The 13,329-nt window shown below is 36.3% G+C and overlaps 3 protein-coding genes across 3 annotated transcripts; all 3 read right to left on the bottom strand.

Moving 5' to 3' along the window:
- Nucleotides 1-567: 567 nt before the first annotated feature.
- Nucleotides 568-2,085, bottom strand: LOC107750502 (putative nuclease HARBI1). The gene is made up of 4 exons (XM_016565907.1): nt 1,582-2,085; nt 1,379-1,494; nt 1,180-1,288; nt 568-1,098 (listed from the first exon to the last, which is right to left on the bottom strand). The coding sequence occupies exons 1-4, from the start codon at nt 2,012-2,014 to the stop codon at nt 725-727; spliced, it is 1,032 nt and encodes a 343-aa protein (XP_016421393.1). The 5' UTR covers nt 2,015-2,085; the 3' UTR covers nt 568-724.
- Nucleotides 2,086-2,237: 152 nt separating this feature from the next.
- On the bottom strand, nt 2,238-3,139 carry LOC107750603 (putative nuclease HARBI1). Its single transcript, XM_016566094.1, has 4 exons — nt 2,694-3,139; nt 2,491-2,606; nt 2,315-2,400; nt 2,238-2,268 (listed from the first exon to the last, which is right to left on the bottom strand). Exons 1-4 carry the CDS (start codon nt 3,124-3,126, stop codon nt 2,238-2,240), a joined length of 666 nt encoding a protein of 221 aa, XP_016421580.1. The 5' UTR covers nt 3,127-3,139.
- Nucleotides 3,140-10,493: 7,354 nt separating this feature from the next.
- Nucleotides 10,494-11,976, bottom strand: serf2b (small EDRK-rich factor 2b). Its single transcript, XM_016566127.1, has 3 exons — nt 11,865-11,976; nt 11,000-11,108; nt 10,494-10,905 (listed from the first exon to the last, which is right to left on the bottom strand). Exons 1-3 carry the CDS (start codon nt 11,869-11,871, stop codon nt 10,839-10,841), a joined length of 183 nt encoding a protein of 60 aa, XP_016421613.1. The 5' UTR covers nt 11,872-11,976; the 3' UTR covers nt 10,494-10,838.
- Nucleotides 11,977-13,329: the final 1,353 nt, after the last annotated feature.

Raw genomic sequence — 13,329 nt, 5'->3', positions numbered from 1 at the left:
ATTCCACTTGGAAAAGTCTTTTTAATCCACATTAATCATGACATGTTTGATGTTGTTTAATCATGTGTTACATTCCACTGTTTTCAGCTTGTGTGTTTTCAATGGAAAATGTAAAGTAGATTGCGGTCTTTTATACTTTGACACTGTTTTACTGTTGTTTTACATTGTACATTCACGCACTTTATTTTTTCTACCAGTATTTGTAAGCTGTAAATGAGGTAGGCCACTGTCAACATCCCGGTTTAATATTGTAGCCAAGGTTTGTACATTAATGAAGAAATGAAAATGGGTCTGAAAGAGTATCTCCACTGTCTGACATGCAAAATTAAATTTTGCATAAACTCAAACTGTCACAGTCTGAGTATGTAATTTCATAAGCACAGTTGAGAAGAGTCAAAAATGTTTATGATGAACGATTTCTCTTCTTGAAATAAGATGAATACATTCATGATACATAATTATTATACGTAGAGGTCCAAACTCTGACTAAAAAAATCTGACATTAAAAAAATTATTTAAACCTGGAAATAAACTTTTTTCCATTCAAACAGAAGCAGAATTCTAACTGCAGTTTTTATTTTTTACATTTTACAAGAATTCATATGAATTCACAACCTGTGGAGTGGTTTTTACAGAGGTTTAGAATATGAAACATTTGTCTTAACAATATGAAAGGCAGTTAAGGAACATGTAAACATGTTGGTCATTTTGCTTTTACTGAATGCTAAGAGAAATATTCTGCTGTGATTGCATCTCTGACACCTCTGCCAGTTGGATGGTCCTGCGTGAAGGGGTCAATATCATCAGGTGGGAGTTGATATTCATTTGGCACCCGCTCCTTCCTTATAGTGGCTATGTTGTGGAGAATAACACAGGCACCTACGATCTGAGATGCCCGCTCTGGTGATACTCTTAGGTCACGAAGACAGTTGAACCGTGCCTTTAAAATGGCAAAAGTAGTGTCTATCTTGAGCCTGGTTTGACTGAGGGCTATGTTAAAGTCATTTTGTGGTTTTGTCTCGGGGTCAGGGTAGGGAGTCATCAAAAAGCTCTGACATGCGTAAGTTCTGTCTCCCACCAGCAGGCCATCAAACAGCCCTGTCAATGAACAGAAAAGAGAAAAGTGTCACAATGTCACAGTTAATTCAAGTGTTGTCTACAGTTCCCATTTTATCATACCTTCTTGAAAGCGCTGACATAACGACTTCTCGAAAATTTGGGTGTCCAGCATAGAGCCAGGCCATCTGGCATCCAGACTTGTGATCATACACTGATGGTCACAAGTTATCTGTAATTAACACACAGTAGGTGAGTCCCATGGGTTAGTGATACATTATCACGAAAATATATGCATATTAGTCAAAAGAAATATACCTACCTGAACGTTGAGGCTATGAGTAGCGTTTCTGTTAAGATAATCAGCCTCAATTTGTTTTGTTGGTGTAGAGATTGGAATGTGCATGCAATCTATTGCTCCAATAACTCTAGGGAATCCTTTAAAAGATAAAAAAAAATAAAAATCTGTTTGGCAACTTTTATCGATCATTATTGATGGTGTATTCGTGTATAAATCCATCTTACCAGCTATTTTAGAGAAGCCGTCTTTTATGGCCACGGTGGGTAAATGTCCAGGGAACGCAATGAAAGTGTTTATGTATCTCTGGAGTGCGATAACCACCCTACGAATAGTTCGGCAAACTGTGTTTTTGCTGAGCTTCTCGGCATCGCCCACCTCATACAGGTATGTGCCACTTGCGAAGAAACGCAAAGCGATACAAATCATTTGCGGGACAGTGGTCGCGTGGCTTCGCCGCGTCGGGTTTTTAATATGGGGCTCAAGAAGCCGACAAAGATATAACATTCCCTCCGACGAAAACCTGTATCTCTCGTATAAGTGCTCATCAGAGAATGCCAGTGGGTTTTGTTTATCTCTTATAACTCTTTCCCTGCGTAAAGCCCTTTGTACAATTTGGGCTCCGATGTCTACAGGATTCTCCAAATACGGTGAAGCCATTTTGCTACTACTACCAGAGTATACTTCTATTCTCTTTGCTACTACTACGCATGCTGCTTCTTCTTCTTCTTCTTTGACGTTTATATGGCGGTTGGCAAACCAGCTTTAGGTGCATATACCGCCACCTACTAGGATGGATTGTGGAGCATTCTTCTGTCTTTTTATGACGGTTGGCAAGCAAACAAAACGGTGCGTTCCCGCCACCTACTGAGCTGGAGTGTGATTAATTGATGGAACAAGAAGAAAGACTTAAGCTGAGAGAGAGAGAAAGAAAAAAGAAAAAGAAAAGAAAAAAAAAACGACTTCTCGAAAATTTGGGTGTCCAGCATAGAGCCAGGCCATCTGGCATCCAGACTTGTGATCATACACTGATGGTCACAAGTTATCTGTAATTAACACACAGTAGGTGAGTCCCATGGGTTAGTGATACATTATCACGAAAATATATGCATATTAGTCAAAAGAAATATACCTACCTGAACGTTGAGGCTATGAGTAGCGTTTCTGTTAAGATAATCAGCCTCAATTTGTTTTGTTGGTGTAGAGATTGGAATGTGCATGCAATCTATTGCTCCAATAACTCTAGGGAATCCTTTAAAAGATAAAAAAAAATAAAAATCTGTTTGGCAACTTTTATCGATCATTATTGATGGTGTATTCGTGTATAAATCCATCTTACCAGCTATTTTAGAGAAGCCGTCTTTTATGGCCACGGTGGGTAAATGTCCAGGGAACGCAATGAAAGTGTTTATGTATCTCTGGAGTGCGATAACCACCCTACGAATAGTTCGGCAAACTGTGTTTTTGCTGAGCTTCTCGGCATCGCCCACCTCATACAGGTATGTGCCACTTGCGAAGAAACGCAAAGCGATACAAATCATTTGCGGGACAGTGGTCGCGTGGCTTCGCCGCGTCGGGTTTTTAATATGGGGCTCAAGAAGCCGACAAAGATATAACATTCCCCCCGACGAAAACCTGTATCTCTCGTATAAGTGCTCATCAGAGAATGCCAGTGGGTTTTGTTTATCTCTTATAACTCTTTCCCTGCGTAAAGCCCTTTGTACAATTTGGGCTCCGATGTCTACAGGATTCTCCAAATACGGTGAAGCCATTTTGCTACTACTACCAGAGGGCTCAATTCTACATTTATGATCCCTCTCGATAGAGCTTCGTCTTCTGCAATTCATCCAAAACTATTAAGCCCGGCAGATTCATGTTCCCAACATTTTAACAACACTTTTTTAATTGGATGAGTATCATTATGTCCCTTTACTGATATCCAGTAATTCAACATTAGCTTTATTCTTCTGATATCAAGAGGCATTTCATTCATTTCTACCTGTAAGGCAGGAATAGGAGAAGACTTGATAGCACCGCAACATATTCGTAATGCCTGTGATTGAATCATTTCTACTTTATGCAGCAATGTTTTGGATGCAGACCCATATACTATACATCCATAATCTATGGTTGACCTAATTAGTGCACAATAAATTCTCTTCAGTGAATGACGTCTGGCCCCCCAATCCACCACAGCTAGACATCTTAAAATATTTAAAACTTTTTTGCATTTATCAACAATTTTTTGTATATGAATTCCAAATGTCACTTTAGTATCCAGCCAAACCCCAAGATACCTTAACACATTCACCTGTTCTAAAGGTTTGCCATATAGCTGTAATTTTATACTGTTACATTCTCTCTTTTTTGAGAAACAGATAACCTGTGTTTTTGACACTGATAATCGGAATCCCCACTTATCTGTCCATTTCTCCACTTCATTAATTGCACTCTGCATACTTTTAACCACATACAAAACATTAGTCCCTCTCTTCCACAATGCCCCATCTTCTGCAAAGAGAGACTTTTCAACTCCTGCACTGACCTGGGAAAAAAATGTCATTAATCATTACATTAAATAGGATGGGGCTACACACACTTCCCTGAGGAGTACCGTTTTCAGTATAATATGTTTTGGAGAATGACGAACCCACCCTGACTTGAATAGATCTATCAAAAAGGAAACTATGAATCCAGTTAAACATTCTTCCACCAATACCCATCTTATCCAATTTAATTAGAAGTCCCTCTTTCCAATTCATGTCGTAGAATTCACGTCTCCACGTCGAAAAATACTCCTACTAAAACTTCCTTATATCAGACTCTAGACATAGAACCGCATCCATAGTGTTCCGACCTTTCCGAAACCCACTCTGGAAAGGAGAAAAATATCGTTTATTTTCCAGAACATGATTCAATCTAAATATAATCATTCTCTCCATAATTTTACACAGATTAGACGTTAGGGCTATAGGCCTGTAACTAGAAACTAATGAAGGGTCCTTTCCTGGTTTTGCAATTGGAATAATAATCCCATGTTTCCAAATTGTCGGTAAAATCCCTTTATCCCAGATTCTATTAAAAAGCCTTAACAAAATATACAATGATGTATCTGATAGATGCTTAACCATTTCATAGCACACATCATCCTTCCCTGGGGAGGTTTGCTTAGCCCCTAAAATGGCCCTTTTTAGTTCAAAAAGAAGGAAAAGGAAAAATCATTATCTAACGTACTTCCTGATAATCCTCTATGAACTAATAATTCTGGATTATCTCTTAAACAATTATCTCTATGCCTTCTCATACTGTCTGGGATATTATCATTATTATGTACTTTTACAAAGGCTTTGGCTAAAACTTCAGTTTTTTCGATATCCAAAACAGCGGGTTTATTTCCATTTATTATAACCGGAATACTGTTATTTCTTTGTATTCCATTCATCTTCTTGATCATTCCCCACACAGAACTTATTTCAGTTTCTTCCCCTATACTTTCACAATATTGTCTCCAATAGTTTCTTTTTGCATTTTTGATCACCTTCCTAACAATTGCCTGTTTCCTCTTATATTCAATAAAATCGTTAAAAACATAATTTTTCCTAACCTTTTTCAGAGCTTTATTCCGATGCTTTATTGCTTCACTACACTCATCATTCCACCACGGAACTGGCTTCTTCCTTCTACTTGTTTTGCTTTTACCAATTACTTCTTCTGCTGCCTTACATAGACTCTCACTTATTCTATTGTTTAATTCTTCAACCTCCTCTACTGATTCTTCTAGTTCCATCATCAATGTCTCACTTACCTCCTTAAATTTATCCCAGTCAGCTGACTTAAATTTCTATCTAGGCAATCTTTCCACTACATGCACTTCCATATCTATTCCTATTTTACAAGTAATCGGATAATGATCAGTACCTATTCAATTTTGGTTCAATACATTCCACATACATCTCCTTGCCAAATTTCCTGAAACAATGGTTAAGTCTAATGCAGATGACTTTCCTTTTGCTAAATCAATTCTTGTTGCTCTTCCATCATTAATGTGTGGAGCATTGATGTTAAAGGAAAAACTAAGAAGCTAAAGAACGAAGAAAAAACAAACAAACAAAAAAAATAATAATTCTTTAAATCCTGTTCATTAATTCGGTGTCTTTGATAGATACTTAAATTTTATTTTTTTGAATACTATATAAATGTCGTCCTTTATTATCACCATCCCATTTACTTTGCCACATATCTTTTAATGTTTTTTTAATTAGCCCATTTATTTCTAATTTACTCGTCGGAACATTAAACTCTATGTCTGGATGTTTTTTAATGTTTTTTAGTTTTTTTCCCCTTCTATTCCTATGTGCAGGTATCCATACAAAAGAGATAACTGTTTTTGTTTGCATTCTGAACAAACTTTGTAAAATGTCTGATAAAATGTATTGTTTAGTTGAAAATGTACCACTCATTAAACTTGATAATGCTGAAAAAGAGTCTGAACATATGACCACTTCAGGTAGGCCTATATTGATCTCTTCAACCCACTGAAGAGCCAATAATATTGCAATCATTTCTGTTGTATAAACTGATAGATGATTAGATGCTCTTTTTGCTATTTTATACCTGAACCTTGGAACATATATTGCTGCTGCTGTGCGTCCTGTTTCAGGATCTTTAGATCCATCTGTATATATATGAGTTACTGATATATACTTCTGATCCAAATATTTATGTACTATAGTATCTTTAGATTCTTGTCTGTTTTTATCATTTATACTTACTAGAACCTGAAGATCAACTGCAGGCATTGGGAATAACCATGGAGGTGTTACAGGCAACACTACAGTATTGCAAACAGCATATTTACTTATTCCAATTTGATGAGCCTCACTATTTGCTTTCCATCCAAAACTATTTAGATTTACATATTCATGTTCCCAGCAGTTTTCTAATACTCTTTTTACTGGGTGTATTTCTGAATGCCCTTTTATAGTAGCCAAATACACCAGTTTCAGCTTCAACCTGCGAAGCTCCAGTGGCATCTCATTCATTTCAACCTGTAAAGCTGATACAGAAGAAGTTTGAAATGCTCCACAGCATAATCGCAATGTCTGATTTTGTATTTTATTCACCTTATCTAACAGAGATGCTGAAGCTGTTCCATAAATCATACTCCCGTAATCAAATGTAGACCTTATAAGTGCACAGTATATTATTTTTAGAGACTGTCTATCAGCTCCCCAATCTATTCCTGCCAAACACCTCAGTACATTCATTCCTCTCTTACATTTATCTACTATCTGTTGAATGTGTTTTGCAAATGTTATCTTTGAAGCCATCCAAATACCTAAAAATCTAAATTCAGATACTTGCTCCAGTTTTTGCTCATACAATTTTTGCTCATGCCAACCGGTGTTGTCTTCTTTTTTCTCCTTAATCCAGTTATACATTCTACCATAATATTCATTTTATCCAATTTAATTAAAAGTCCTTCCTTCCACATCATATTGTACGCTTTCTCAATGTCCAAAAACACACCAACTAATACTTCTTTATTAACCTGAGCCTTTCTTATATCCGATTCTAGACTTAAAACTGCATCTGTTGTGTTTCTGCCTTTTCTAAAACCACTCTGATGAGGACATAAAAGATTTTTTGATTCCAGGACATAATTCAATCTTGCCACTACCATACGTTCCATTAGTTTACAGAGGTTAGAAGTTAATGCAATCGGTCTGTAACTTGTAACTTGCGAATGATCTTTTCCTGGCTTTACAATTGGAATAATTATGCCATGTTTCCAAGAGGAAAGGAGCTTTCCTAATTTCCACACTCCATTAAAAAGATATAATAAAATGTTCTTTGATTTATCTGATAGGTATCTAATAATTTCATTACATATTTCGTCTTTACCAGGAGAAGTGTTTCTCACTCCCACAAGTGCCTGATTTAATTCAAAACTTCATCTACTGAGCTTTCATTTACATCTCTTTGTTCTAAAATATTAGGATTTTCTTTCATTTTGTTTTCTCTATATAATCTCATTTCTTCTGATATATTTCTATTACTATGAACCTTAACAAAATTTTCAGCCAATACTTCTACTTTTTCAGAGTTAGATATTGATAGATACCTAATCATTTCATTACATATTTCGTCTTTACCAGGAGAAGTATTTCTAACTCCTACAAGTGCCTGATTTAATTCATACATGGTAAAAACTTCATCTATTGAGCTTTCATTCACATCTCTTTGCTCTAAAATATTTGGATTTTCCTTCATTTTGTTTTCTCTATATAATCTCATTTCTTCTGATATATTTCTATTACTATGAACCTTAACAAAATTTTCAGCCAATACTTCTACTTTTCCAGAGTTAGATATGACTTGTTTTCCTTCACTAATTAAAACTGGAATTTCTCTGTTAGGTTGAATCCCTCCCATCTTTCTTATCATTCCCCACATTTCACTAACATCTGTCTCTATTCCAATTTCATCACATAATTTCCTCCAATAATTCTTTTTTTTGCCATCCGAATTGTTTCCCTGGCAATTGCTTGTGTTCTCTTATATTCAATAAAATCATTAAATGAATATGACTTTTTTACTTTCTTAAATATGCTGTTCCTTTTTTATATATATATAATTTCACTGCACTCTTCTGTCCACCATGTACAACCTTCTTTCTCCTTTTCCCTGTGGTTTTCCCAACATCAGTTGCTGTTTTGTAAATAACTTCACTTATACATTTATTTAATTCATCAACATCTTCTTCCGATATATCTATTGCTAACATTCTTGTCTCACTTATTTCTTGGGATTTTTCCCAGTCAGCAGATTTAACACTAGAACCGCCACGGGGTAAATTTTACCCCGTGGCTGTTTTTCAAATGTACATAACAGATTTAAAATAAAACATTCAAGTCTCCCAGTCATTGACTTTTACTAAAATTATGTAATTTACAATCCAATGTTGTTAACAATTATTTAGATAAAACCAGATAAAAAAACTGGGCATTTATACCTACAAGCGCCAGCGGGTCGAATTTACCCGCTATATAATGCATGTGTTTTCGCGCTGTCATTTTCTTGTCGCTTATGTTTTAACATTGTACATTTCTAGGCAATGTCTTTCACTCACTGATTTAGCGGTTATGAGTTTCATAAATAAAGTCAAAATGAATTCCATCATGTAAGCAAAGTCAACAGCGTTTACAGGGTGTTTGGTTTCATTTCTTTGAAATGTTCAATACGTAGCCTGAGCGTTTCTTTATCCATATAAATACAGTTGCCATGTTCGTGGGTAAAATTTACCCGCTGGCGCTTTTAGGTATACAGCGACCTCTGGTGGTTCTGGTGTTAAGTTTCCATCTAGGGTTTTCTTCACTTTCAATTTGTTCTAATTCTATTCCAATTTTACAGCTTATAGGGAAATGGTCGCTAGTCGCTACCTACTGTACGTTCTTCCATAACATTCCATACACACATCCTTGCCATACTACGCATGCTATGAGAATGGATTTGGTTACGTACTTTGCTCACAGCTTATTGGTCCAATCGTGACGTGGATCATGAACTATAGAGGTGTGTTGAACAACAGAACCTGTCCCAGAGCAGTAACGTTTGCAATAGATATCTGGAATTGGAATTTTGACTAGTCAAAACTAAATTATGACTAGTACATCAAGGAGTATTTAATGCTAAAACGGCTTGCCATACTGAGAGTGCAAGTCTGCAGCCAGACCCTTTTGGGATCACGAAGTCACTTGCAATCGCCGCTTGCACTCTCAGCTACCGTGACGTCACTTGCAAGCCACACAGATCAAATTCGATATATAGTTTATTAATTTAATGTACTACTACAAGGCAAGCATATGCCCATGAACACAACGAGCAAACTTTTACTATTCCTCCCATACGCCTACAGCAAAACGCTTGTGCCATAACGGACTAAGATGATAAAGACCAAATTCAGAATTTCTTATTGTTGATGCAAACTACACAGACCATATGAACACGCATTAAGAAATTCATTAAGTGATATTAAATGGACCAACTCTGTTTATTCTGGTCTCACCTGCTTATCTGTACATATTAATTATGTTTTAGAGGAGCATATGAGATCTTTATAATCTTAGACCGTTATGCCTTGCAGGACCCTGTATGTTATAGTACTAAATTAGTTTTAATCATTTAACCACGCACGATTTGTGTGGATTGCAAGTAGCTAAAAGTGCAAGCGGCGATTGCAAGTGACTTAGTGGTTTAGTTTCTTTTTTCTTGTCTTCACTACCTGGCTACTTGTGTAAAATGTTGAGAGATTCAATAAAAAAAAATTTAATCAATTAAATTAAATAAAAAAAGACTGCAAGTGATGTCAATTGCGGAAGTGCAGGTGTCTGAGAGTGCAAGTCTGAAAATGCAAGTGCATGTCTGCAGCCAGACCCTATTGGATAGCGCCTCGAAATCTGATTAGTTAAAAATAGCATCCAGTGAATGGCCATGGCCAGATTCGTTTTTGCTGTTCACAGAGTGTACAAAGACAAGTGGCTTCAGGGAACCTATTTCAGTGATATCTATCAAGCAATAAGTAGAAACATTTTCGATGTTTACAGCATACCCACACATTCCTGCTTCTGTGACATAGGCCTTGACAGTTTCTTCCTACCCACAGACCTACCTAACAGTGGTGGAATATGCATTTAAAGTCCAGGCCATCAATTTGTCACCAAACAGGGAAAACTATGGATATCACACATTATAGTCCATAATGTTAGCACCAACTTATAGTATACAATGAGGTTACTGACATTTCATATCAGTAGTAGAATAAAAAAAGCAAATAAAAGTGAGTAAAAATGTATTTATATACATGTGATGCCCTGAGAGTTTACCACTATTTTTTAATATGGCTAATATTTATTTACTTCACACATCTTATTAAAAAGTGCACTGAATAATTTGAATACTGTCAATCACATTGTAACTGCTTTAGCAAGTATATGGTAAATGGGTTGTAGTTTGTAGAAATCAGTCCTCAAACCTTATCTGAACACTACAGCTTATTCTGAATTAAAAAAAGCAAAGGAATCAAAGTAAATGAAAAAATTGTGAATGGCTAAAAACACTGAATCATAATACACGCACGTTAATAGGGATAACAGTTTAATTGCTAGGTGTGAATTAAAAATGTACATTTTATTAAGAAGGGCACTTCATACAAAAATACAAGATTACAATGCCAGTCCAGACATTTTTGAGACTCCCATTATTTGGGCTTGCTCTGATTATTTGAACATAAAAAACTCTCTCCTCCATAGCTGAACACAAATCATTATGTACTGTATAGCTGATATGCCCTTTCAAGCACATTATGGAGTTTGGGTTCAAACATTAAAGAATCAAAGTCTCCACATCTACACAATGACAGATAGTCTCTCTTGACAAAATAAAAAAATCAGGATGCCAGGTCGGGCAATGCCCCATTCACTGGTTATTTGCCTTTAGGGTCCCCCTTCTCATTTGCCTTTTTTTGCTTCTGCTGCATGATTTCAGCATCTCTGAAATACAAAAAAAAAAAAATCATATTCACATTCAGTATGATGCACTTCGCAATTCAATGCATCTGTTAGTTATTATCTTTATGTGCTGTACCTTTGCTTACGGGCAGATGCTGAGAGGCCATCCTCTTTTTTCTTCCCTTTGGACTGATCGTTTTGCTTTTTAGCATTCTTCTGACGGGCAAGTTCACGCTGATTTCCCCCTGCAGGACGAGACATTGCAACACTCTTAATGGCTTATTCATACTTTACTGCCTTAAATTTTACAGATATTGCAGACAGGATGAAACAAGAATGAACAACATAACACTGTTTAAAATCTCCAGACTGCAACTGGCAAATCTATTCAGTATCAGGAAGTGTATTTTTAAAGTAAGGAACGTTGATGCTGTACCGTTTAATATGTAAACCCTAATCTGTGTACAGTATGATCAACACAGACATGTGTAGCAGTGAGGCGACGTGGCAATGAGGGCGCCAGAGAGCATCATAACAATAACAACATCCGCACAAAACACTGACAAAAACTATCGACAGTATAACAAAATAAACAACTTCCTGATCTTCTGAAACATTTTGTCCACTCCTCAGAAAAGAATTTCGCCCCGTGGAATTACTATTGAAGTATTATTGACAATATAATTTAAGTTTGCTAATGTGTAACGTCTGTCAACTTGTCACACATAAACTAACTTTTACACAACATCTAGAAAACGTTTTCCGTGCCGTAGTGTATATAATAAATAATTAATAATCACTAATGTCACCACAAACCAGCATTAGCCTTGTTTAGCGGGTTAATCTTGTGATTTCTTTTCGTGGACTCTAGACAGAATAAGCTAGCTAGTTAGCCTTGTATCGTACCGCTCCTGTATTTGGCTTTTTCTACTAAAGTACTTTCATTAATAATAGTAGAAGCTGAGATCATGTCAACAAAATGAATAAAAATCAATACTCACTCGTCATGATTGCTCTTTTGTTGTCGCCGGAGCGCAAAGCTCAACCAGGCGGTACCCCCTGTAACGTTACTTATGATGGCTGGCAGACCCGAGTCGATTCGGAAGCTTTACGACAACACTATATCGGAATACAGCAGCGCGTTTCCAGGTGAACGCACCTCGTGATCGTGAATGGACGTCATTACGTCATATGGAGGGATTTTAAGAGGAATGGAGAATGGAGAAATTATTTGAATGTGATTTCGGTGTCTACTAATAAGAAAGCTATAAAGACTGTTAGAATTTGCTCTGCATTTAAGTTTTTTTTTTTTTTTATATAAGGAATCTTATGTAATATAATGGCCCTCTTTTATATTTATTTATTTATTTTTATCTTATTTATTTATTATTTACTCTGTTTTACTTTTGTTGTTGCCTTTTCAAATGTCGTTTGTAAAATGTCTGTTGGTATTTTGTATTTTGTTTTGTTCTGTAATAAAAAAAAAACAGGTGTTTAGTACATTCTTATATTTACTTTTGTATATGCTTAATTAAAAAAAATGTACATGCTTTTGCTGCAAATGTTCTAACATATTTATGCATATTTTTTTTCCAGCGATAAAAATGTATTTAAATAGGAAATGGGACTGATATGTAGGGGAATGGGGCTATTGTATTCGCTTTATTTTCTGAGATATTTTACTGAAGCTCCGTATAGGCGACTAATATCATCCTCATTTCATTTGTAAATATATTTTTGTATTCCAGCTTCATTTGAATATTTTTGTATTCTGAGAATATTCTTTTTAAATGAAAATTGTACTTAATTTAAAAGTTCCATTCCTGGCGCTATTTTGATCCTTCACAGTGGAGAGAGAGCATGTACTAGACCAGCAGTCTGAGGCCAGTGCGATGGATGGCGGTCCTTTCTTTGTTGTGAGAAACACTTGTTACAGTTCTTTCAAAGCTTTCGAGAGCTTTGTTTTGCCATTCACACAGCCTCAATAACTAGACAATTTCACGAAAAGATTGCCCTTTCGTGCTTTGGCTTGTCTTGTCTCTCACGAGTAGGGTTGCCAACCGTTCCGTATAATACAGAATTGTCCCGTATATAAGGCATCAATGAAGCGTTCCGTATGAAAGCTATACGGAACGCAGTTTGTCCCGTATTTAAGGCATATGTACGGTGGCCGAGAGAGTTCAACGCGCTGCAACTTAAGAAAACACATGCAAATTGAAAAAACACCAGCAAATTAAGAAAACATCTTCATCAGTTTGACAACACACCGCTGCAAATCCTCACAACACATGCAAATGAAGAAACGCGCTGCAAATCCTCACAACACATGCAAATGAAGAAACGCGCTGCAAATCCTCACAACACATGCAAATGAAGAAACCCGCTGCAAATCCTCACAACACATGCAAATGAAGAAACGAGCTGCAAATCCTCACAACACATGCAAATCAAGAAACGCGCTGCAAA

Source organism: Sinocyclocheilus rhinocerous, unplaced genomic scaffold (genome assembly GCF_001515625.1).
Source record: "Sinocyclocheilus rhinocerous isolate Xijiao unplaced genomic scaffold, SAMN03320098_v1.1 scaffold19, whole genome shotgun sequence".
In the NCBI taxonomy this organism is placed as follows: Eukaryota; Metazoa; Chordata; class Actinopteri; order Cypriniformes; family Cyprinidae; genus Sinocyclocheilus; species Sinocyclocheilus rhinocerous.
This window is presented reverse-complemented; position numbering and strand designations above follow the sequence as displayed.

What these genes read in the sequence shown, in the direction of transcription:
- serf2b (XM_016566127.1), bottom strand. An exon ending in GCATCTGCCCGTAAGCAAAG is followed by an intron (nt 10,906 to 10,999) that starts GTACAGCACATA and finishes TTTGTATTTCAG; the next exon opens with AGATGCTGAAATCATGCAGC.
- LOC107750603 (XM_016566094.1), bottom strand. Translation starts at nt 3,126, where the DNA reads ATGGCTTCACCGTATTTGGAGAATCCTGTAGACATCGGAGCCCAAATT. An exon ending in CTCATAGCCTCAACGTTCAG is followed by an intron (nt 2,401 to 2,490) that starts GTAGGTATATTT and finishes TGTTAATTACAG; the next exon opens with ATAACTTGTGACCATCAGTG. An exon ending in ACCCAAATTTTCGAGAAGTC is followed by an intron (nt 2,269 to 2,314) that starts GTTTTTTTTTTC and finishes TCTCTCTCTCAG; the next exon opens with CTTAAGTCTTTCTTCTTGTT.
- LOC107750502 (XM_016565907.1), bottom strand. Translation starts at nt 2,014, where the DNA reads ATGGCTTCACCGTATTTGGAGAATCCTGTAGACATCGGAGCCCAAATT. An exon ending in CTCATAGCCTCAACGTTCAG is followed by an intron (nt 1,289 to 1,378) that starts GTAGGTATATTT and finishes TGTTAATTACAG; the next exon opens with ATAACTTGTGACCATCAGTG. An exon ending in ATGTCAGCGCTTTCAAGAAG is followed by an intron (nt 1,099 to 1,179) that starts GTATGATAAAAT and finishes GTTCATTGACAG; the next exon opens with GGCTGTTTGATGGCCTGCTG.